General features: G+C 41.1%; 1 protein-coding gene across 1 annotated transcript in view; it reads right to left on the bottom strand.

Moving 5' to 3' along the window:
- Window positions 1-5,042: 5,042 nt before the first annotated feature.
- Window positions 5,043-22,857, bottom strand: part of LOC106585652 (apoptosis-inducing factor 3) — a 34,302-nt gene continuing 16,487 nt past the window's right edge. Inside the window, exons 3-20 of the mRNA XM_014172082.3 lie at window positions 19,949-20,168; window positions 17,082-17,191; window positions 15,232-15,341; window positions 15,080-15,124; window positions 14,888-14,981; window positions 14,126-14,238; window positions 13,531-13,617; window positions 13,163-13,254; window positions 12,901-13,031; window positions 12,568-12,683; window positions 11,739-11,810; window positions 11,177-11,240; window positions 10,696-10,772; window positions 10,274-10,391; window positions 10,023-10,121; window positions 9,282-9,357; window positions 8,968-9,072; window positions 5,043-6,919 (exon numbers count right to left, since the gene is read on the bottom strand). Coding sequence (XP_014027557.1) covers window positions 6,877-6,919; window positions 8,968-9,072; window positions 9,282-9,357; window positions 10,023-10,121; window positions 10,274-10,391; window positions 10,696-10,772; window positions 11,177-11,240; window positions 11,739-11,810; window positions 12,568-12,683; window positions 12,901-13,031; window positions 13,163-13,254; window positions 13,531-13,617; window positions 14,126-14,238; window positions 14,888-14,981; window positions 15,080-15,124; window positions 15,232-15,341; window positions 17,082-17,191; window positions 19,949-20,168 — 1,772 coding nt within the window. The 3' untranslated portion in view covers window positions 5,043-6,876. The remainder of the gene's footprint in view (window positions 6,920-8,967; window positions 9,073-9,281; window positions 9,358-10,022; window positions 10,122-10,273; window positions 10,392-10,695; window positions 10,773-11,176; window positions 11,241-11,738; window positions 11,811-12,567; window positions 12,684-12,900; window positions 13,032-13,162; window positions 13,255-13,530; window positions 13,618-14,125; window positions 14,239-14,887; window positions 14,982-15,079; window positions 15,125-15,231; window positions 15,342-17,081; window positions 17,192-19,948; window positions 20,169-22,857) is intronic.

Raw genomic sequence — 22,857 nt, 5'->3', positions numbered from 1 at the left:
GCCAGAACACAGAATAACCGTTGAATTTACGAACGCTCAACACCCGTTGAATATGGCCGGTGTCAATAAACATTGGGGGAAAAGAACGTCACAGTTAGTCACCAACGCTTTGGATAACATGAAAAAAGCCTAACCAGCTCTGCTAAGGTGAGTAAAATGGTCAGAGTGAGGTGTTCTCTTACTTGTGTCTGGAAGAAGCTAGCAAGCTAGCTAACCAACAGTTCCACACATGGGTGTGGAAATTATTTTGGGGTTGTATAATCCTTGCGAGAATTAAAGACAGTGGATTCTAAAAGGTAACATATTAAAATTGGCAGTATATATGGGCGAGAGCACGAACAATGTTTACAAATAGTCCAACATTGTATCACGCCGCGTTGAAACAATCGCTAAGGATGTAAATTTGAGGGTTCTGTGTTGGTAGAGTATGTAGCACATTTGTTATTGGCGTAAAAAGACAAAGAAACTCATATGCCAGACATCTCCACATTAGTAAACTATTTGACAGAGCAGGATCACAAAGCATCATATGGGAAAGTACAACAAGTGAAGCAAGAGATTGTAAGGACAGATGCTGGGAGACGAGAAGCAAGTACAGGGAGTGAACATTTAATGGATAACAGACAAGAAACAAACAAGGACAGCGTCTGGACAGGGGAAAAATATAATGACATCAATGCTGACACGGGGAACAAACTGAGGAACAGACAGATATAGAGGGGCAATCAACAAGGTAATGGAGTCCAGGTGAGTCCAATATTGCACAGATGCGCGTAATGATGGTGACAAGTGTGCGTAATGATGGGCAGCCTGGCCCCATTGAGCGCCAGAGAGGGGGAGCGGGAACAGGCGTGACAGAGATAACATATTTGGGGGTTTCGAGTAGGAACAATGCAGGAACACCGTAGGGGTTTTAGTCTGGTGAGACATTTTATTTTGTCTTATTCTGAATAGATGTATAGAATTGATGAAAGGAAGGGGAGTCACAAGAAGACAAAGACGGTTAATGAGTGAAGGGAGGATAGTTGCCTCCCTGTGAACAGAAGTTATCATGTTTGTTTTGACTGTAATTTAAAACATTTTGTTCACCTGGTAAAGTCAGTTAATAGGAAATAATTTGAATTGCTTGGACTGATTAAGATTTAGCAAAGTGAAAACTAACTAAATGTTTATTTTCTCTCCCTTTCAAATGTTTCGGGGGTTGTTGCCTTGGAAGAGCAGTTAGTGAAATTCTGCTGTTTTATAAAGTATAAATGTGTATGGATCCGGCTGTAGAGGGAGCTCCGAGATAAGTTAGGCCTGGCCATTCTCTTTGTTTGTTTTTGCCCTATGTTTTACCACAAACACCAGCACGCACACACAACCCACCGGTTATGAATATTTGTTAGATTTATTGTGTGGGGTCTTTTTTAATTTGGTTGTAAACTGGGTACGCAGAATGATGGAAATGTTTTTAAATCATTTCTTAACTACAGGAAAAAAAGGGAAAGAAAACACTTAATGGGGTTGAATGACCTTTGTTCTGATCATTCTCACTAGAAAGACTGGAGACATTGGGTGAGATTTAAATGGGTTATGTAAACACTAATAATTAGGAAGAAGTTTATAATTTAGCAATAGTCCTATGTGTGATTCAGACACGAGAAGGCGAGAGAGCGCGTTGCCCCTGAATGAGGGATACCTGTTTCTAGTCTATTTTACCATTACCTTGTGGGAAACAATTATTTCCTTATGGAGTTATGAAAAGTTGTAATTCTAATTTGATTTGTTATTCTAATTCATTTAATTTTGATTGAACAGGCAGTGTTGTTGTTTCAATTTCTGGTCTCCTGGGGCCTTTTGATAAATATGCAAATAGATTTTCTTCACACGCCTGCCTGAAAAAGGGAAAAAGCTATGTTGGTAATGGTTGACAGTTATTCTAAATGGATTTAAGTTTTTCCCATCTCGAGTGATATGTGTATTGTTTTCCCCCGCCTCTACTTTTATATGAAGAAGTGTATTGCTGTTGTTGTTGTTTGTTTGTTGCTGTCTTGCTTCCATAACAAATCTCATCAAATTGGGTCTGCTGTATGGTCGGGATGTCTCTCTAAGGATTGGCCCTCTAACTCCCTGACCCTGTAACTTTGCAGTGAGATCGCCAAGATGATAGAGAAGTATAAGCCAATTTGGTGGAAAATGGTTTAAACTGTGTATTCTTATTCTCTTTGAGATTTGTTTTAGAAATCCGTATAAAGAATATTGGTAGTAGTAATAATTTGTCATACAGTAAATAATTTGTCTGGATTTCCTGAATCGGAAATGCCCTTAACTAAACTGTTGATCTGGTCTGTCCTCTCTCGAGGTTATGGCGAAGGTGACCACAGATGGTATCTAGATTACCTTGACTAACCTGTACCCCAGCATATTGACTCGGTACCGGTACCCTCTGTATAAAGCCTCGTTATTGTTATGTACATTTCTTGTGTTACATTATGATTACATTTTTATTGTAATTTTTTTAAACTTTAGTTTATTTAGTAAATATTTTATAAACTCTATTTCTTTAACTGCATTGTTGGTTAAGGGCTTGTAAATAAGCATTTCACAGTAAGGTCTACCTGTTGTATTCGGCGCATGTGAAGAATAAAATTTGATTTGATTTGAAATAGGCATTTTAACATCATATATTTAGCCGATGGCAACTTGTGGAATAGACACCGGCTGGAACCCGTGTTTTAACCAATCAGCATTCAGGATTAGATCCACCCGTTGTATAATGTTTTGATATACAGTGCATTTCTGAAAGCATTCAGACACCTTGACTTTTTCCACATTGTGTTACATTACAGACTTTTTCTAAAAATGATTTTTTTTAAATCCTCATCAATCTACACACAATACCTCATAACGACAAAGAAAAAACAGGTTTAGAATTTTTTGCAAGTTTATACAAATGAAAAAAACAGCACTTATGTCACGAACAGGCTCATAGCCCGTAACAAAGAGGGAGACAACCCGGAGATAATGAATAACAAAAATATATTTATTAAATAAAGTAAACTATGGTGTGTGTGTAGTCATTAATCAGTAGTGTAAGTAAGTAGTTGCTTGCATACATGGTGATAATGACGGGTGTTGAGAGGTGCCAAAACAAAGAACACAAAGAAACAAACCACAAAATGCCACAGCCAAAATCCAACAGCGTGTCTGCATTGAGAGAGTCTAGATTGAATGACTGGGGGAAGGTGTATTTATCAACGGGACACACCCGAGCCTTGGTGTGTCCCATTTCCTCTGATGACCCTCCCGGCTCTGCCCACCAACATCCTATTAAGGAAAAAAAGAGCAAAGAGAAAGAATTCGGCAGACAGAGTGGGAGGGTTATCTGTAGCAGGGCAGAAATTTGACTTACTGACTTGTTGGAAAGGTAGCATCCTATGACGGTGCCACGTTGAAAGTCACTGTGCTCTTCAGTACGGGCCACTCTACTGCCAATGTTTGTCTATAGCAATTGCATGGCTATGTGCTTGAGTTTATATACCTGTCAGCAACAGGTGTGGCTGAAGTAGCCGAATGCACTTATTTTTTAAGGGGTGTCCACATACTTTTGTATGTGTAGTGTATTCCTCAGGCATGACATGTGCTACTGTGTACATGTAATCTGTATACCATTCTCAACCTATTCCTACAGGGGAAACTATACAAGGAGTATTTCGCGCTGTGTGCGGCTGAATTTGACTTCTGATATGGGGGGGGGGGGGGGGGGGGTCCATTGGAAATCTTATGGACTGCCCTCTTTAATTGAAACTACAGGTTTTCAATGGGATTCAAGTCAGAGGACTGAGATTGCCATTCAAAATGTAGATTTTGTGGTCAATTATCCGTTTCTTTGTGGATTTGGATGTGTGCTTGCGGTTATTGTCTCGCTAGAAGATCCACTTGCAGTGTCAGCCTCCTGGCAAAGGCAACCAGGTCATTTTTTCATGTATTTATATCAGATCACAGCACCGCCTGGAGTTTGATAAATGGCATTGGCACTTGGATTGGAACCGGTGCTATGGTCAGATGACATGAAAATAGAGCTCTTTGGCCACGCACACCAGTGGTGGTTTTGGTGTTGAAAAACAGAAGCATCTGCAAAAAAGTACATCATACCTACAGTAACATATGGTGGTAGATCTTTGATGTTATGGGGCAATTTTGCTTCAACTGGTCCTGGGGCCTTTGTTAAGGTCAACGGTAGTGATGGGGGAAAAAATGTATACAGTTACATATTATTGTTATTAATTTGACAATATATTGTATCATATCGTTTTGTTAATATTGAAATATTATTTTTGCGCTTGTTGGTTGTACCTTTGCCAAAACTCCAGTATTTTTCATCCATAGCTTGTCCTCCATCTTCTTTTTAAATAGGGAGACAATTTGTTTTCAGCACTTTTATTTCTATGACTAATCAAAACTCAGCAGACATATGGCGAGCAATATGTTTGGAACATCGAATCGCAATAAAATCAGAGTATCTAATCGCAATACATATAGAAACCTGAGAAGCGCAATACATATAGTATCGGCACCTAAGGATTGTTATAATATCGTATCACGAGGTCCCTGGAAATTCCCAGTTCTACTCAACTGCATCATGAACTACCAAGGAGGCTAAAACTTGGCCACAAGTGGATCTTCCAGCAAGACAATGACTCCAAGCACTAATCAAAATCCAGAAATAAATGGTTAATTGACCACAAAATCAACATTTTCCAATGGCTATCTCAGTCTCCGGACTTAAACCCTATTGAAAACCTGTGTTTTGAATTGAAGAGGACAGTCCATAAGCGCAGACAAGAGGATATCAAGGATCTGGAAAGATTCTGTATGGCAGAATGGTCTAAGCTCACTCTAAACATGTTCTCCAATCTCATAAAACATTTTAGAAAAAGGCTCAGAGTCATTATCCTCGCAAGGGGAGGGTGCTAGATTATTAAAAACGGGTGCCAATAATTATGGACCCCACTGCACATGCAGCTTTAATTCCAAAACATGCAGAGTAGTACAGAAAAAATAGTTGAAGACTTTTATTTCAAAGTTTATATTATAAAAAATATCATTATAATCTTCCCTGTATGAAGAATATTTTTTTAAAATGTCTTTCACCTCTGGTCTTAAGTATTTTGGAATCTTCAACATGCCAAAATAGAGATGGGAATGCTTTCTCCTCTACACATCTAAGGGAATTATAAGCAAGTTCTGAAAACAAGACCTCTTCAAATACAGAGAACTAATATATGGTAAGAAAATAAAATAAACAAATTAATATGTGTTTGCAATGGGACCAATCCCAATGTGACCAGGCCTCAAACCTCAGTTCCCTGAGTTAGTAACAAAGAGCATTTAGAGGTGACAACTACCAAAAATAGCCTTCAGCAACTATGACATGACCATATCTAAAAGAACCACAGTCATTTACCTTTTAGAAAGCACAGACATATTATTCTATTGCGCAAGCATGAACATAGATTAAAGTACATTTCAATTTCTCATTTATGCAATCTACGAGCCTGCCAACAAAGGTCACCACCAATAAATAGAGGTACATGGTCATCCTTAAAGGAGTGATTTGTGAGCATCTTGTGAGGATTTCATTGTTGTTGTTGTTGGTGTGTGTGTGTGTGTGTGTGTGTGTGTGTGTGCGTGCGTCCGTGCATTTATGCGTCAGGTGGGGAAAGGTACAACTATGGATTAGGTGTAGTTTATCTTGTTATGATACATTGCATCACACTGGACTCAGGGGTAGATGTAGCATAGTACATGTAAATCCTGGACACTCTAATTAGTATGATATGTTACGTTTTGTATGCTATATATTAATTTGTGGATGTCAAATTACAATTCGCTTGATATGTTATGAATTGCAATTCATGCAATATGTTACGAGTTGCAGTTTGTACAATATGTTACACATTTTTCAAAATGCATGATATGTTACGAATTCCAATTTGTTGTTGTTAACATTAGCTAGGTGGCTAGTTGGCTAATGTTAACGTTAGCTGGGTGTCTAACGTTAGCTAGGTTTAAGGTTAGGGTTGGGTGTTATGTTAAGTGGTTTTAAGGTTAGGGCTAGGGGAAGGGTTAGCTAACATGCAAAGTAGCTAAAAAGTAGTAAGTACTTGTAAAGTTGCTAAAATGCTAAAAGCGTTATACTTAACGTACATAACATATCATACTAATTTGAATATCCCGGATTTACATATACTATGTTATGTCTAGTCTATAAGAACAGGCTGTTTGCATGGCTTTGAGGCAAACATTGTGCAGTTAAGGGTCAAAATGCAAAGCTGACAAACCTAAGCATTGTTTTTTATGTGGCTTTTATAGGTAACAATGTCTTTGCTTCTATAAGTTGGGGCTGAACAATCTATTAGAAATCCTATTATTTCAACTACCAGATATACTGTACATTGCCTGTTTTAGCCCACATGAGCATACTTAACCAGATTAGTTTCATCTCAACCTTAGAAAACTCCAGTTTAAAACTGTTTTGTTTACAGTGTATTGAGAATTATAGCTATGTACAAAGTTGCATGTACAAAAAAATTCAATACCCCTATCTGGCCCCTTATAAAAAAGTGTACAGGTAGATACATAATGCAGAAGCACAGAGACTGCATCCAGGATTGCTTCACTGTGAAGTCGCATGAGGACACAGATCTTCCATTACGGTATTGGAGCATCGTCTCAGTCTCGATTCCAGGGGAGCAACTCCAACAGTCCCAGACACGGGTCTTCTGCTGTATGTCTACAGTTTGGCACAGCATCTCATCAGCACCACAAGTATCCATAGTTAGTGTCCAACAGACCCCAGACGCACGGAGAGCCTGAGATGTGGAGGCTCGCTCACTGCGACCCTTTGTCTATCAACCAAGACATGTCCCCTGTCCTGCAATGCGGAGGAAACAAACCAACAAAAAACATCACTCAGAGTGCATATTATGCAGTTTAGACAATAATTATGTGGATAATGTAGTCTAGGCTCTGAACAACAGAAAACAAGAGTGTAAAACTGGAAGTGAACTACATGTCATTATAAACCGGGTGGTTTGAGACCTGAATGCTGATTGGCTGACAGCCGTAGTTTAAATATATATATATATATATATATATATATATATATATATATATATATATATATATATATATATATATATATATATAAATATATATATATATATTTTATATATTTTTTTATTTCATCTTATTTAACCAGGTAAGCTAGTTGAGAACAAGTTCTCATTTACAACTGCGACCTGGCCAAGATAAAGCAAAGCAGTGCGACACAAACAACAACACAGAGTTACACATGGAATAAACAAGCGTACTATAGAAAAAAAAGTCTATATACAGTTTAACAAATTAACACTGGAGTGATAGATGAGCAGAATGTGATGTGCAAGTAGATATACTGGTGTGCAAAAGAGCAGAAAAGTAAATAAAAACAATATGGGGATGAGGTAGGTAGATTGGGTGGGCTATGTACAGCTGCAGTGATCGGTTAGCTGCTCAGATAGCTGATGTTTGAAGTTAGTGAGGGAAATATAAGTCTCCAGATTCAGCGATTTTTGCAATTCGTTCCAGTCATTGGCAGCAGAGAACTGGAAGGAAAGGCGGCCAAAGGACGTGTTGGCTTTGGGGATGAACAGTGAGATATACCTGCTGGAGCTCGTGCTACGGCTGGGTGTTGTTATCGTGACCAGTGAGCTGAGATAAGGCGGAGCTTTTCCTATCCTAGACTTATAGATGACCTGGAGCCAGTGGGTCTGGCTCCAGGTCATCTATCAGACTATACCACGGGAATGACAAAACATTTATTTTTACTGCTCTAATTACATTGGTAACCAGTTTATAATAGCAATAAGGCACCTCAGGGGTTTGTGGTATATGGCCAATATACCACGGCTAAGGGCTGTATCCAGGCACTCCACGTTGCATTGTGCGTAAGAACAGCCCTTAGCCGTGGTATATTGGCCATATACCATACCCCCTTATGCCTTATTGCTTAATTATAGCATAAGCATGCTGAGGCTGATCATTGTGTGTTCTGACAGAGCGTTTCACACACAGCCGTATCGTATAGTGTTTCATGAAGGGATTTATTTTTATTTATTTGTGTATATATTTTTGGGGCTATATCAGCTTTAATATTGCAGATACAGCATATTGTGGGTTCTATCAATGTAATTGTCTGCACATGAAGGGATTGTTAGTGGAGACGGAGATTAAGAAAGACATGCATCTTAGTTTTTGTACTTGCGTTGTCGGGTTAACAACCTTCATTGTATGAATGCACGATTAAAAATGAAGGATCTACATTAGAGAAAGTAAGATATTGTTTACAGCACAGATGTCAAACTCATTCCACGGCGGGACGAGTGTCTACGGGTTTTCGCTCATTCCTTGTACTTGATTGATGAATTAAGGTCACTAATTAGTAAGGTACTCCCCACACCTGTTTGTCTAGGGCTGATTTGAAAGGAAAAAACTAAAACCTGCAGAGACTAGGCCCTCCATGGAATGAGTTTGACACCCCTGGTTTACAGTAAAGCATTACAGTACTGTATCTTAAAGGAAAAATCCACAAAAAAAACGTATCATATCATCATGATGATGTGGCAAGTGACAATTTGCTTTTTGAAAGTCCTATATTTTGAAAACTTGATCGCTGACGTGCGTTGTATCAACAGTGGACTAATGAAAATTAAAACATTTAAATACATAAAACTTTCCTTCAAGCAAACTGGCAGACACCCACGGGAAAATATGTAAACCCTCATTTACTTATTAACATTGGAAAAGTCTATCACTGTTATCACTTATCATGTGGTAACATTTATAGAGGTCAGTGTTTGCTCATAGTGAACCTCGGAAAATGTAAAGAACATAACCTCATTGTCACCCAGACCCAACTGAAGACCATAGACATGCACTTACTCCACATCTCGCTTTCTAATCGTCTTTCCAGACCCTAAGACCTCTGCCACACGGGATACAATGGGGTCATAGTTCATGCTGGCCACGGCAACCACCTCCTCACCCCTATAGGTAGGAGAGATTAACCAAGGAACTTTTAGGGAAAACTCTAGGATTACTAGAGTTTAGTCTGTTGTAATGATGAACACTCCTGGATTATATAAGAACAAACAAAACATGACAAAAACAAAACAGAGGATTTTCTTTACAAAACAACATGAGCCAATGGCTGAATGCATCTCAGTAGATAGCCACAATTGTGATTGGACACATACCTGGTATAAAATGCCACAAACTTCAGCTCGTCCACGTCTCCTTGGATGATGACATCATCAAAGCCATCCCCGTAACCTTGGTAATAGAATAAAACCACTTTTTTAAGTAGGTTTGTAAAAAGAGTAAACATACCATCACATCACCACCACCACACCCATTATGATGGCATACTTCTGAATCCTATGATGACTGAAAACCCTCAGTGTCTGACTTCACAGCTAGGTGGCAGTACTGGAGCTACAATCTCAACAGAGACATTTGGAGGAGAGCAATTTTGGTAGTAGTCTTACCAACTCAATATTTTAAGATTACTTCCCAAACAATTCACACAGTACATAAACAAAACTTGTATAACTTGTGTGTGAAAAAGTTTCATCATTTACATTTTAGTAGACGCTCTTATCCAGAGCGACTTACAGTAGTGAATGTATACATTTCATACATTTTTTCTCCATACTGGTCCCCCGTGGGAATCGAAACCACAACCCTGGCGTTGCAAACACCATGCTCTACCAACTGAGCCACACAGGACCAATGGGTCAGTGGGCTAGACTGTGCATGGTGCTGGCAACTCCATGCTGGACCCCATGGTGGAGGTTTGGATACATGCACAGGCCACATGTAAGGAATGGATGTGTCACTGTCCATTTTGACAGTTCTGCCATGTGCTTCGGATATAATCTGCTAAATAACCCTACCGGTATTAAATGATATTACTTGTGGAGTGAGGCGTTGTTTACCTGCGTAGCGTAGGCTTTTCCCAAACATGGCCGACCAGAAATAGGGCACTGTTTTGATCTCAGTGGGTCTTCCCATCATGCCATGTGCTGCCGTTCTCCCTGTCAATCCCAAACAAACAGAAAAGGTCCCATAAAAACCAACACTGCAAATCCAGCCCCAGACATGCAGCTGAGTGTTTGACCCCGTAGGGAAAAACTCACACTTTAACACGTAACATTGTAATACTTAGCCCTTAAAAATGAACACTTACCGTGCACATGGGCCATTTGCCAGTGTGGGATGTTCACCTTCTTATTGCTCCGCCCCGGAAAAGGAAACGTCACAATGTCTCCTCCGGCAAAGACACCATCAACGTTGGTCTGCATTGTCTGAGGGTTAGAGGGTTATCCAGAAGAATACAGGAGCCAATGTGGAAATCAGGAGGATCTCTTACTTGTAGACAAGCCACCTGACAAATTAGAGGATAACTGCAATTTTCCCTGTCAGGAAAAACTCAGGCCTCTAGCTCTGCGAATAACACAGTAACACTTGTACATTGCAATAGAGTGGCACTGAAATTACTTGTTTCTATGAAATGAGTGCATTTGAAATTAAATGAGTACATTCAAAGTATTTGTGTGTTATTATAATTGTTGTGCATGCCGTGCCGTGTGTCCCAATTGTAGTTTCTACCTTGTTGACGGGGACGAAACCCTTGGAATCCATGTGAACTCCACTCTGTTTCAGGAAGCCAGTGGCTGGGCCTGACCCTGCAGGGGTCCCACATAGATAGAGTCCACCATTAATTCACCATCAGGAAGCAGAGTAACAATGGCTATTGTAAGCCAGAAGAGGACTGGCCCACCCTCAGAGCCTGGTTCCTCTCTAAGTTTCTTCCTAGGTTCCTGCCTTTCTAGGGAGGTTTTCCTAGCCACCGTGCTTCTACATCTGCATTGCTTGCTGTTTGGGGTTTTAGGCTGGGTTTCTGTACAGCACTTTGTGACATTGGCTGATGTAAAATGGGCTTTATAAATACATTTGATTGATTTGATTGACTGAGAGTGAGTTGGATCAACTCTACTTTACACTCCTGCCCCACCACTGATAGGAGTGAGTTTGCTAAAGTGGAGGCCATTGCTGAACGAGCATTTGTGTCTCTGAGCTAGCGCCTCACCTGTGCCAATGACACACACGTCCGCCCTTAGTACTTTCCCACTCTTCAGAACCACCTCTTTCAACTGTGGAACATAAAAACAACATTGACAAAAACAGTGAGGCAACACACACATAATATTACCAATAGATTACCCTCAGTTCTACTACTTCCGTTCCTGAATACAAAGTTCAGATATTTTTTGCAAAACCAGTATTGTCAAGTCTTTTTTACTGAGCCACACTCCAAATGGAGGCTGTAATTGGTATTAATCTTGGCTGCTTGTCCTTTCTTTTTGTTGGCACGCTGTGGTACATCAGGGTCAGTCACACCCATTCATCAGCATTCAATGGCTGCATCCCCATTCTCCACCCTTCTCCCCAATTGTATCGTTGCACACTTCCCATCATGGATTTGAGTAATAATTCGCAGAGGGAGTTTCCACCATGGTGAAATCAATAACGGAAGTGTGCATGGTAGAGAATCTGGGCGAAGCCTAAAAGTGGGCTTGACTGGCCAGCAGAGAGAAGGAAGGAGAGAGCCATCTGTGCATGTTATGCTGTTTCTCTCACTTTCGGAATACCTGTCCATCATGGCCAAGCATCTCCGATACCTCGTTCAACATGTAGAACTTCACCCTGTTTGTCTCAAACAGCTGAAAAGTCACAGGCAGATAGACAGGCAGACACGGTGAGAGAGAAAGAGAGAGAGAGAGATAGCACTGGGTCAAGGTTCAAAGGTCAAAACTACTTCTCAAAGAGTTGAGCTTTTATTAAGTTTAGCCTTAATTGTATTCAGCTACAAATATATTTCTTTATTTAAAAAAAATCTTCCATATGCCTGTTATTAATGCCAATGGTCAATTGGCGGGTAGGCAGTAACGCTTCTTATGAATACTTTCTTAATAATGGATTATTAACACATTATGCATTACAAGGTATGACTGTATCAACAGTCTCCCTCTGCCTTATCTTAACAGCAGGGAACATGCAGTGTTACCATGCTGAGACCCTATCATGCTGAGACCCTATGTACACACGCACAGACACACACGCACACACACACACACACACACACACACACACACACACACACACACACACACACACACACACACACACACACACACACACACCACACACACACACACACACACACACACACACACACACAGTATAATCTCCCCTGAAAAAACAGGACTAGTGGGCAATATCTACCTGATTGTCTAAATAAGTGCATGAGCACGGATAAGAATATATTCTAAATATTCCCTTGTGGTGCCTGGTGAATTGAGCCCAATGAACATGATTCACATTTCAAATATACGTTTCTCTGAGTAGAAATGCAGATTAAGCTGTTCTAGAGGTAGTAGGGCTGACACAGAGCCTGATTTCTCAGGGGTGGGTCCCTACCTTCATTATGGCTTTTCCTACTTTCTCCCCCAGAGCTTTCCGGAAAGGGATGGCTTCTATCCCAATGATGGAGACAGAGTGGGCCTTGTCGGTGAGAGCAGCAGCCACCTCCATACCTAATGCAGAGAATACAGATGATTACACATGCACACATTTACAGATAGACGTGCTACAATTACAGTAGTACTATCAAAACAAAGGTTCCAAACAACTGTTCAACAAAGTACAACTTAATGTAGCCTTCATAAACCCTTTAAGGCTTATAGATCAACATTCCTTCGAAAAAAGAATATGTGACTGTTTTATCTACTGCATGCCTGTCATCTCTCTCACCAACAAATGATGTTCCCACAATCACAGCATTCTTGTTGTTGGCCAGCCTGGCTACGCTGTTAGCATCTTCAGGGGTTCGGAGGTGAAACACATTCCTAACGTCCTGGCCTTTGTAGTTCATCAGCTTGGGTCTTACAAGAGACAAAATACGGGTATATCAGTGTCTACAGAACAATGAGTCACAACTGGTCATATCAACAAGAAGAGAATTGAATTCCATTTTATTGCATTCAACCAAAGACAATTTACGGTTACTCCTCACTTGCTTCCTGTGGCAATGAAAAGCTTCCTGTATTCCATCCTAGAGTCGTCTTGAAAAGTCACAGCCCTCATCTTAACGTCCACTGCCACAGCCTATTGACATCCAAACATCCCAGTTAGAAAGAGAACATAGGACCAGGGTGTCACCAAGGGAATCCATACCACTTCATTGCTGCTCTGAGACCAGTGTCGTGTTCAGTAGGGCACACTGTAACAAAAGTTTGCAACGGAAAAAAAAACTAAAATCTTCTTGGAAGAAGTTCGACCAGGTAGCAACTCCCTGTTTCAATCTGTTTGAAGACTGCCCACTGAACACAGCCCTGATGTAGATTCAAACTCAGCCAATATAATCAGTGTTTCAGGTCTTACCTCCTTCTCCGTGAGCAACTCGATGTCGTGGGCTTGGAGGAAGTCTATGGAGCGTAGCCGGAGCTGCTCTGCTGTGCTCTCTAAGGACTGAGGGGGAGATGGTTAGTTACGCCGCACCACAGCACAGTACACCACAGGTTGGAGTTTATGGGGTGACGTTTGTTAAGTTGAAATGTTATTGGTGACATTCAGTGAAGAAATGCCACTTTTACGATGCTAAAGCAACATACATTTTTTGGTTTCATTTTTAACCTTATCACAATTTGAAACTCAAGGTCAGCAAACCATTTTCTCATAGATATCATGGGCAAATTTCTACATTGGCTGGCACAAATATTATCCCACGATTACAGACTAAAGATGGGTTCAAGATGGGTTAATAATACTAGCAATAACAAAATGGGAAGTATTTTGGGAAGAATATTCAATCTGCTACGAAATACAGTACAGCATAACTGGTAGTCCTTCATCAGCAATTTCAACAATGTTTGTATCCAGAAGAATGGTCAACTTAAAGAACCCTCATGGTCACTAAGTCCTTATGGAGATAGTCCTTTTACCATCTCTGTGGTGTGCTCTGGATCTCTGTACAAACCTTACTCAGTTTAGGCCTGTCATAGGGTGGGTGTTTGTCCATGGTGCACATGACAATGCGATCAGTGAAGCCTTCCTGTCGCAGCGTCTCAGCGCACACCAGCCCTGCTGGACCTGGAGACACAAGACACTTGTTTAATGTCTATATAGGATCTTAGATCCTTGCTATCCAAACTGAATCCATGCTCCCTTTACCATAACTATTGAGTGAAATAGTAGTGGTGAATTGGAGAGTGGATTGAGTTTGGCATACCAGACACAATCTTAGAGCGTTTTGATGATAAACAAAATGCTTTGAAGCGTGTTAAAACTAAAAGCATACAGTTGAAACATGTACTGTAGTACAAATACACTATGAACTAAAATCCTTGTTGTTGCAATAATTCTTGGGAGCTGCTATCATCTATCCTTCTTTGGAATACTCAGGACCTATAATGAACTGTACATATACTGTATGGTTCAAGTCCTAGTCGACAGTTTGAACATAAACAAACAGACTTCTATTTACCAGCGGTGCATGCAGGAATGGAACTTAAGTATTTTGGGCACTGGCCGGCCGGGCTAGTAGACTGACATTTTTTACTAGCCGGGTCGAAAATTTGTGTCATGCGATATTTGAAAAGGCAAAATGTCAGTTGCCGGCGTGCTAGTTGAACACATTTTCTTCTAGCCCGGTCTGAAAACGACTAAACACGGGCTAGCGGGCTAGCTTAATTTCCATCCCTGAGTGTGAGTGTAAGGAGATGCTCAATGGCCAACTCACCTGATCCAATGATAAGGACCTGGCTGAAGCCAGTGCTGGAGTTAACTGCTGAACATCGGGCCATGGCTTTTGACCTCTTCTGTGACTGAAGATCCTGGAAGACAGAAATGTTTGCCAGGTCACAGGTCATCAAAGGGGGATCAGTTGATTTAGCACAATGATCTATTCTAAATAGTCCCAGAGTGTCTTTACCTGTTTGTTAGCACGAATTATCACTTTGTCCTTTTCAACTCGGACCTGAAGCAAACAGACATGAGCGATGTGTACACGGTTTTGACGATGCTTAGAGAGAATGTGAAGGCAGGGAATGTGAATGGCATTGCGAACCGAACAAGGAAGGTCACCTGGAAGGTGGGCAGGCTGTCTAGCCCAGGAAAGTCCTCAATGTCTCCTGTAACGATGTTGAAACAAGCTCCATGCCAGGGGCAACGCACGTGGCCTTTGGACAAGATACCTGCAACACACAAAGATATACAGTACCAGTCAAATGTTTTGACAGACCAACTCATTCAAGGGGTTTTCTTAATTTTTTTACTATTTTCTACATTGTAGAATAATAGTGAAGACATCAACACTATGAAATAACACGTAAGGAATCATGAAATAACCCAAAAAGTGTTAAACAAATCAAAATATATATTATATTTAAGATTCTTCAATGTAGCCACCCTTTGGTCTTGATGTCAGCTTTGCACACTCTTGCCATTCTCTCAACCAGCTTCATGAGGTAGTCACCTGGAATGCATTTCAATTAACAGGTGTGCCTTGTTAAAAGTTAATTTGTGGAATTTCTTTCCTTCTTAATGCGGTTGAGCCAATCGATTGTGTTATGACAAGGTAGGGGTGGTATACAGAAGATAACCCTATTTGGTAAAAGACCAAGTCCATATTATGGCAAAAAGAGCTCAAATAAGCAAAGAGAAATGACAGTCCATCATTACTTTAAGACATGAAGTTCAGTCAACCTGGAAAATGTGAAGAACTTTAAAAGTTTCTTCAAGTGCAGTTGCAAAAACCATCAAGCGCTATCATGAAATTGGCTCATGAAGACCGCCACAGGAAAGGAAGACCCTGACTTACCTCTGCTGCAGAGGATACGTTGCTTCAGAGTTACCAGCCTCAGAAATTGCAGCCCACATAAATGCTTCACAGTGTTCAAGAAACAGACAGATTTCAACAACAACTGTTCAGAGGAGACTGTGTGAATCAGGCCTTCATGGACAAATTGCTACAAAGAAACCACTACTAAAGGACACCAATAAGAAGAAGAGACTTGCTTGGGCCAAGAAACATGAGCAATGGACATTAGACTGGTGGAAATCTGTCCTTTGGTCTGATGAGTCCGACTTTGAGATTTTTGGTTCCAAACACTGTGTCTTTGTCAGACGCAGAGTAGGTGAATGGATGAACTCTGCATGAGTGGTTCTCACCGTGACGCATGGAGGAGGAGGTGTGATGATGTGGGGGTGCTTTGCTGGTGACACTGTATGTGATTTATTTAGAATTCAAGGCACACTTAACCAGCATGGCTACCACAGCATTCTGCAGCTATACTCCATCCCATCTGGTTTGCGTTTAGTGGAACTATGATTTGTTATTCAACAGGACAATGACCCAACACACCTCCAGGCTGTGTAAGGGCTATTTGACCATGAAGGAGAGTGATGGAGTGCTGCATCAGATGACCTGGCCTCCACAATCACCCAACCTCAACCCAATTGAGATGGTTTAGGATTAGTTGGACCGCAGAGTGAAGGAAAAGAGGCTAACAAGTGCTCAGCATATGATGGAACTCCTTCAAGACTGTTGGAAAAGCATTCCAGGTGAAGCTGGTTGAGAGAATGCTAAGAGTGTGCAAAGTTGTCATCAAGGCAAAAGGTGGCTACTTTGAAGAATCTAAAATCTAAAATATATTTTGATTTGTTTAACACTTTTTTGGTTACTACATGATTCCATGTGTGTTATTTCATAGTTTTGATGTCTTCGCTAGTATGTTACATACAATAGAAAATAGTAAAAATATAGAAAAACCCTTGAATGAGTAGGTGTGTCCAAACTTTTGACTGGTACTGTACATCCCACTGTATCACTCACCAATCCATCTCAGGACTTGATTATGACATAAGACTGCAAAAATATGAATTTCCATACCAATATTCCACAAAAATAGCAAACAATGCAAAACGGGACTCACCTTTGACCAGTGGTGCCCCATAATGTGGGCACTTGTGCCCCATTGCAGAAAACTCGCCATGTTCTTTAATGAGCAGCGCTCTGCCACTTCCCAAATCAACCTCTCGCATCCTAAGCAGGAATAAGAGCACACACAGACGCACACACACACGAACGCACGCACACACACACAGGAAGGGACAAAAATTGTGAGGCAAGGGGAAATAATGACAGGTTCCAGCCATACAAATTTCAATATTCAGACCCCTTGACTTTTTCCACATTTTGTTACGTTACAGCCTTATTCTAAAAAAGATTAAATTGTTTGTTCTAATTAATCCACAATATGACAAAGCAAAAACAGGTGTTTGAAATTTTTGAAAATGTATAAAAAAGTATTCAGACCCTTTACTCAGTACTTTCTTAAAGCTCATTTGGCAGCGATTACAGCCTCAAGTATTTTTGGGTATAAGCTACAAGCTTGGCACACTTGTATTTGGGGAGTTTCTCACATTTTTTTCTACAGATCCCTTCAAGCTCTGTCAGGTTGGATGGGGAGCGTCTATGCACAGCCATTTTCAGGTCTCTCCAGTTATTGGCAGGTCTCTCTCAGATAACTGAACTAAAAGCCTACCGCCCTGTAGCACTCACTTCTGTCATCATGAAGTGCTTTGAGAGACTAGTCAAGGATTGTATCACCTCCACCTTACCGGCCATCCTAGACCCACTTCAGTTTGCATACCGCCCCAACAGGTCCACAGATGATGCAATAGCCATCACACTGCACACTGCCCTATCCCATCTGGACAAGAGGAATACCTATGTAAGAATGTTGTTCATTGACTACAGCTCAGCATTCAACACCATAGTACCCTTCAAGCTCATCATTAAGCTGGAGTCCCTGGGTCACAATCCCGACCTGTGCAATTGGGTCTTGGACTTTCTGACGGGCCGCCCCCAGGTGGTGAAGGTAGGAAACAACATCTCCACTTTGTTGACCCTCAACACTGGGGCCCCACAAGGGTGCGTACTCGGCCCCCTCCTGTACTCCCTGTTCACCCATGACTGCGTGGCCATGCACGCCTCCAACTCAATCATCAAGTTTGCAGACGACACAACAGTAGTGGGCTTGATTACCAACAACAACGAGACAGCCTACAGGGAGGAGGTGAGGGCACTCAGAGTGTGGTGTCAGGAAAACAACCTCTCACTCAACGTCAACAAAACAAAGGAGATGATCGTGGACTTCAGGAAACAGCAGAGGGAGCACCCTCCTATCCATGTCGAAGGGACAGCAGTGGAGAAGGTGGAAAGTTTTACGTTCCTGGGCGTACACATCACAGACAAACTGACATGGTCCACCCACACAGACAATGTGGTAAAGAAGGTGCAACAGCGCCTATTCAACCTCAGGAGGCTGAAAAAAATGTGGCTTGTAACCCAAAACCCTGACTAACTTTTACAGATGCACAATCGAGAGCCTCCTGTCGGGCTGTATCACAGCCTGGTATGGCAACTGCAACACCCTCAACTGCACGGCTCTCCAGAGGGGGGTGCGGTCTGCACAAGGCATCACTGGGGGCAACTACCTGCCCTCCATGACACCTATAGTACCCAATGTCACAGGAAGGCCAAAAAGATCATCAAGGACAACAACCACCCGATCCACTGCTTGTTCACACCTGTCAGAACTAGAAGCACAAGCATTTAGCTACACTCGCATTAACATATGCTAACCATGTGTATGTGACCAATACAATTTTATTTGATTTTGATTTGATTTCAGATGTTTGATTCGCCCCAGTCTTAGGTCCTGAGCACTCTGGAGTAGGTTTTCATCAAGGATCTCTCTGTACTTTCCTCCGTTCATCTTTCCCTCGATCCTGACTAGTCTCCCAGTCCCTGCCACTGAAAAACATCCCCACAGCATGATGCTGCCACCACCATGCTTCACCATAGGGATGGTGCCAGGTTTCCTCCAGACGTGACGCTTGGCATTCAGGCCAAAGAATTCAATCTTGGTTTCATCAGACCATTGAATCTTGTTTCTCATGGTCTGAGAGTCTTTAGGTGCCTTTTGGCAAACTCCAAGCGGGCTGTCATGTGCTTTTTACTGAGGTGTGGCTTCCGTCTGGCCACTCTACCATGAAGGCCTGATTGGTGGAGTGCTGAGATGGTTGTCCTTCTGGAAGGTTCTCCCATTTCCACAGAGGAACTCTGGAGCTCTTTCAGATTGACCATCAGGTTCTTGGTCACCTCCCTGACCAAGGCCCTTCTCCCCCGATTGCTCAGTTTGGCTGGGAGGACAGATCTATGAAGAGTCGTGGTGGTTCCAAACTTCTTCCATTTAAGAATGATTGAGGCCACTCTGTTCTTGGGGACCTTCAATACTGCAGAAATGTTTTGGTACCCTTCCCCAGGTCTGTGCCTCGACACAATCCTGTCTCGGAGCTCTATGGACAATTTCATTCGACCTCATGGCTTGATTTTTGCTCTGACCTTACAGTATATAGACAGGTGTGTGCCTTTCCAAGTCATGTCCAATCGATTTAATTTACCACAGGTGGTCTCCAATCATGTTGTAGAAACATTTCAAGGGTGATCAATGGAAACTGGATGCACCAAAACTGAATGAGCTCAATTTCGAGTCTCATAGCAAAGGGTCTGAAAACCCATGTAAATAAGGTATTTCTGTTCATTTTTAATACATTTTTAAAAAAATCTAAAAACCTTTTCGCATTTTCATTATGGGGTATTGTTTGTAGATTGATAAGGAAAAACATTTTGATCCATTTTAGAATAAAGCTGTAACGTAACAAAATGTGGAAAAAGTCAACGAGTCTGAATACTTTCCGAATGCACTGTACATTGTCTTTTGTTAGGCCTTACTGTCCATTTTCCAGGTCCTTGACATGACAAACGGAGGCCTCCAGGTAATCGCGGGGTTTGTAGAGCCTGAGGGGGGCGGCAGCGGCGGAATCCTCATCGGAGCAGTGTTCCAGTGCTCCGTTGGGTCTGCAGTCAGAAAAGGGGCTCGCCTTTCCATTAGCGGACTTCACACCTGCTTCCTTTTCTTTGCCCAGAAGGGTTAGCTCCACTTTCACCTCAACTGCAGGACACAGACCACAGACCATTAGCAAAACTGCAGAATACAGACCACAGACCATTAGCAAAACTGCAGAATACAGACCACAGACCATTAGGAAAACAACACCCTTTTCAGGCTGATGTTTGCCCAGTCAGTTACATTTAAAAAAAAAAATATTCACTTGTTGATAACTTTTACCCATCATCCTCCTCAACTTTAAGGCACCAGCAGCCACTGATACTCATTAATTTTTCCTTTGATTGCAGCACTCAGCGTCAGACTCCCCACGGAGAAGAGTTCTGTATCGAATGAAACTGACATGACCATGAAAATACTTTATAAGATTAAGAAAAACGTGGGGCAAATTTGCTGTGGTAATCTTGAGAGCTTCATGACATATATTTAGGATCACTACCACATGCATTAGATATTTGCTGAAATAACACACATACACAAGGACAGGCCTAAGTGGATGTTTGTGTTTATTTGTTGTGAGGCACCCTGAGGCATTTGATGACATCTAATAAGTTGCCTCTGGTGTTTGTATTTCTGCATTTGAAGAGGTGGTTGTGCAACCCGTTTTCACTGCAGCCAGATTTATCTCTTCGGCTGTAGAAATGTGCTGACCCTCCGGTTCCTACACGATAATCTGGCTGGAATTTTGACCTGCTGAGCGAGTCTTAATTAAAATCAATGGAAAATCATGAGAGTGACTGCAATCACAGGAGAGGAAAGGGGTAGAGGCATCCATCCCCAGACTCATATGGGATCTTTTTTTTTTCAAAGGAGAGATCTTCAACTAGGACCTTATGTAAGAGAATTCACATTGTGTATTAGATTTGTTATAGGGATATTTTATATTTTGATATTCTCTTCTCTTTTGATTCTCAGATCATAAAATCACATCCACTGATCGGGGCAATTCTGAATCCATAAATTGATAGCTTACTCAACCATATGCTCCATGCTGAAGTCAGAATGTTGATTGATGTATAGTGAGCTCCAAGTATTGGGACAGTGACACATTTGTTGTTGTTTTGGCTCTAGTCTCTCTGTTTTAGGGGACCAAATACTAAACTTTTGACTACTTTAATACACATATAACTGAATTTGGCCCAATACTTTCGGTCCCCTAAAATGGGGGGACTATGCACAAAAATGTACGTCATTTCGAAACGGTTCACCCAATATGGATGAAAATACCCTCAAATTAAAGCTGACAGTCTGCACTTTAACCTCCTAGCCATTGTATCATTTCAAATCCAAAGTGTTGGAGTAAAGAGCCAAAACAACAAAACATGTGTCACTGTCACAATACTTTTGGAGCTCACTGTATATATAAAATGAAGACTAGCATGATAATTGAACATGAATTAATAAATTCTATAATTTGTTAATTCACTGAATCTAAAGTAAGCAGCACCACCCATTCATGTACATGAGCATTTTTTTTAAATCATCATTAAAAAAGCAAAGTGTATATTTTGGTTCACCTCACCTTCTCCTGGACAGGGGTTTATTTGTCAATGACTTGCAAACTATGTGAGATGACTCTGTCCAAAAACCTATTACCTTTAACTGAGGGTATTTGTCCACAACGTGTAGTTACTCTTACTTTTGTACTGTACATTACATGTACAAAGTGTAATTTTACATTCATACACACTGCTAAAAAACAAAGCTGATTTGTGGTTCTATATAGCACCACTTCTTCTAGAAATGCAAGCTTCTTTGTTTTTGGATTATTCCTGCCTAGTTAAGGGATCAATCTCTCCACTGAGATTATCCAATGCACCAAAGACCAATATGACTCATTGACAGCAAAACTGAGTGAATTTGTACACCTCAGGAGAAACATACTTGTCAAGTGAGGAAGAGATACTCCTACTGCATTCTCTCACTTTGCCATATGTTACCACTTCATCCCCCTCTCTCACACACTCATTCCCCTTTCTTTTCTCCCTTCTGTTTTTCCATTCAGAGGCATCATGTGCTTAATCCTTTTGAGTGGGCACTGATGGCTTTATATTATTCCTAGTCTTAGAAACTATTCTGTTTACTTGACTCTATGTTGCTAAAATATTTTATTGGATCAAATTGAGTGGTCAGCTCTGTAGGGATCATGTAAAATGTATTAGTCAAATTAGGTACCAATCTGCTTTTCACTGACTGCAGAAACTCACAGTGTGCATCAATGTTTTGACTAAGCCCATGCTTTTCAGAAATGTTCAGTATCACATCAGGCAACACACTTGAATAATTATTATCATCTTCATGTAATTGCTTTATGATTTCAATTTTTCTCTGGATTTTCCCTAGCCCTAACCCTAACCCTTACCTTAGCGCTAGGTACAGTTTAAGTAATTACAATACTTTTTACATTGTACTTACAGGAATAATTACACAGTAATGATGGTGTGATATTGTATTCTATATTAAAAACATAACTATACTGGTGGTCATCCCTGCTGTGTCCAAGGTTCCATTCAGGGTCCCACTTGTTTCCTAAAGACTCTGACTAATTAGACATTTTACAGTGAGGGGCCTCTGTTCCAGCACAGCACCCTCTAAAGTCGCCCCTATAGAACTGGAGACAAGCTCCCTATCCCCTCCACTTTATTCATACTAGCTGCTAGTGTGGTATTGCAGTGGTTGTTTTTGTGAAAATTATGTTTAATTTGTTTTGGTTTTTTAAACCGCTCTCCATAAG

Source organism: Salmo salar, chromosome 24 (assembly GCF_965601325.2).
Source record: "Salmo salar chromosome 24, fSalSal1, whole genome shotgun sequence".
Taxonomy (NCBI): Eukaryota; Metazoa; Chordata; class Actinopteri; order Salmoniformes; family Salmonidae; genus Salmo; species Salmo salar.
Note: the sequence above shows the minus strand (reverse complement) of the source record. Positions and strands in the feature narration are given on the sequence as shown.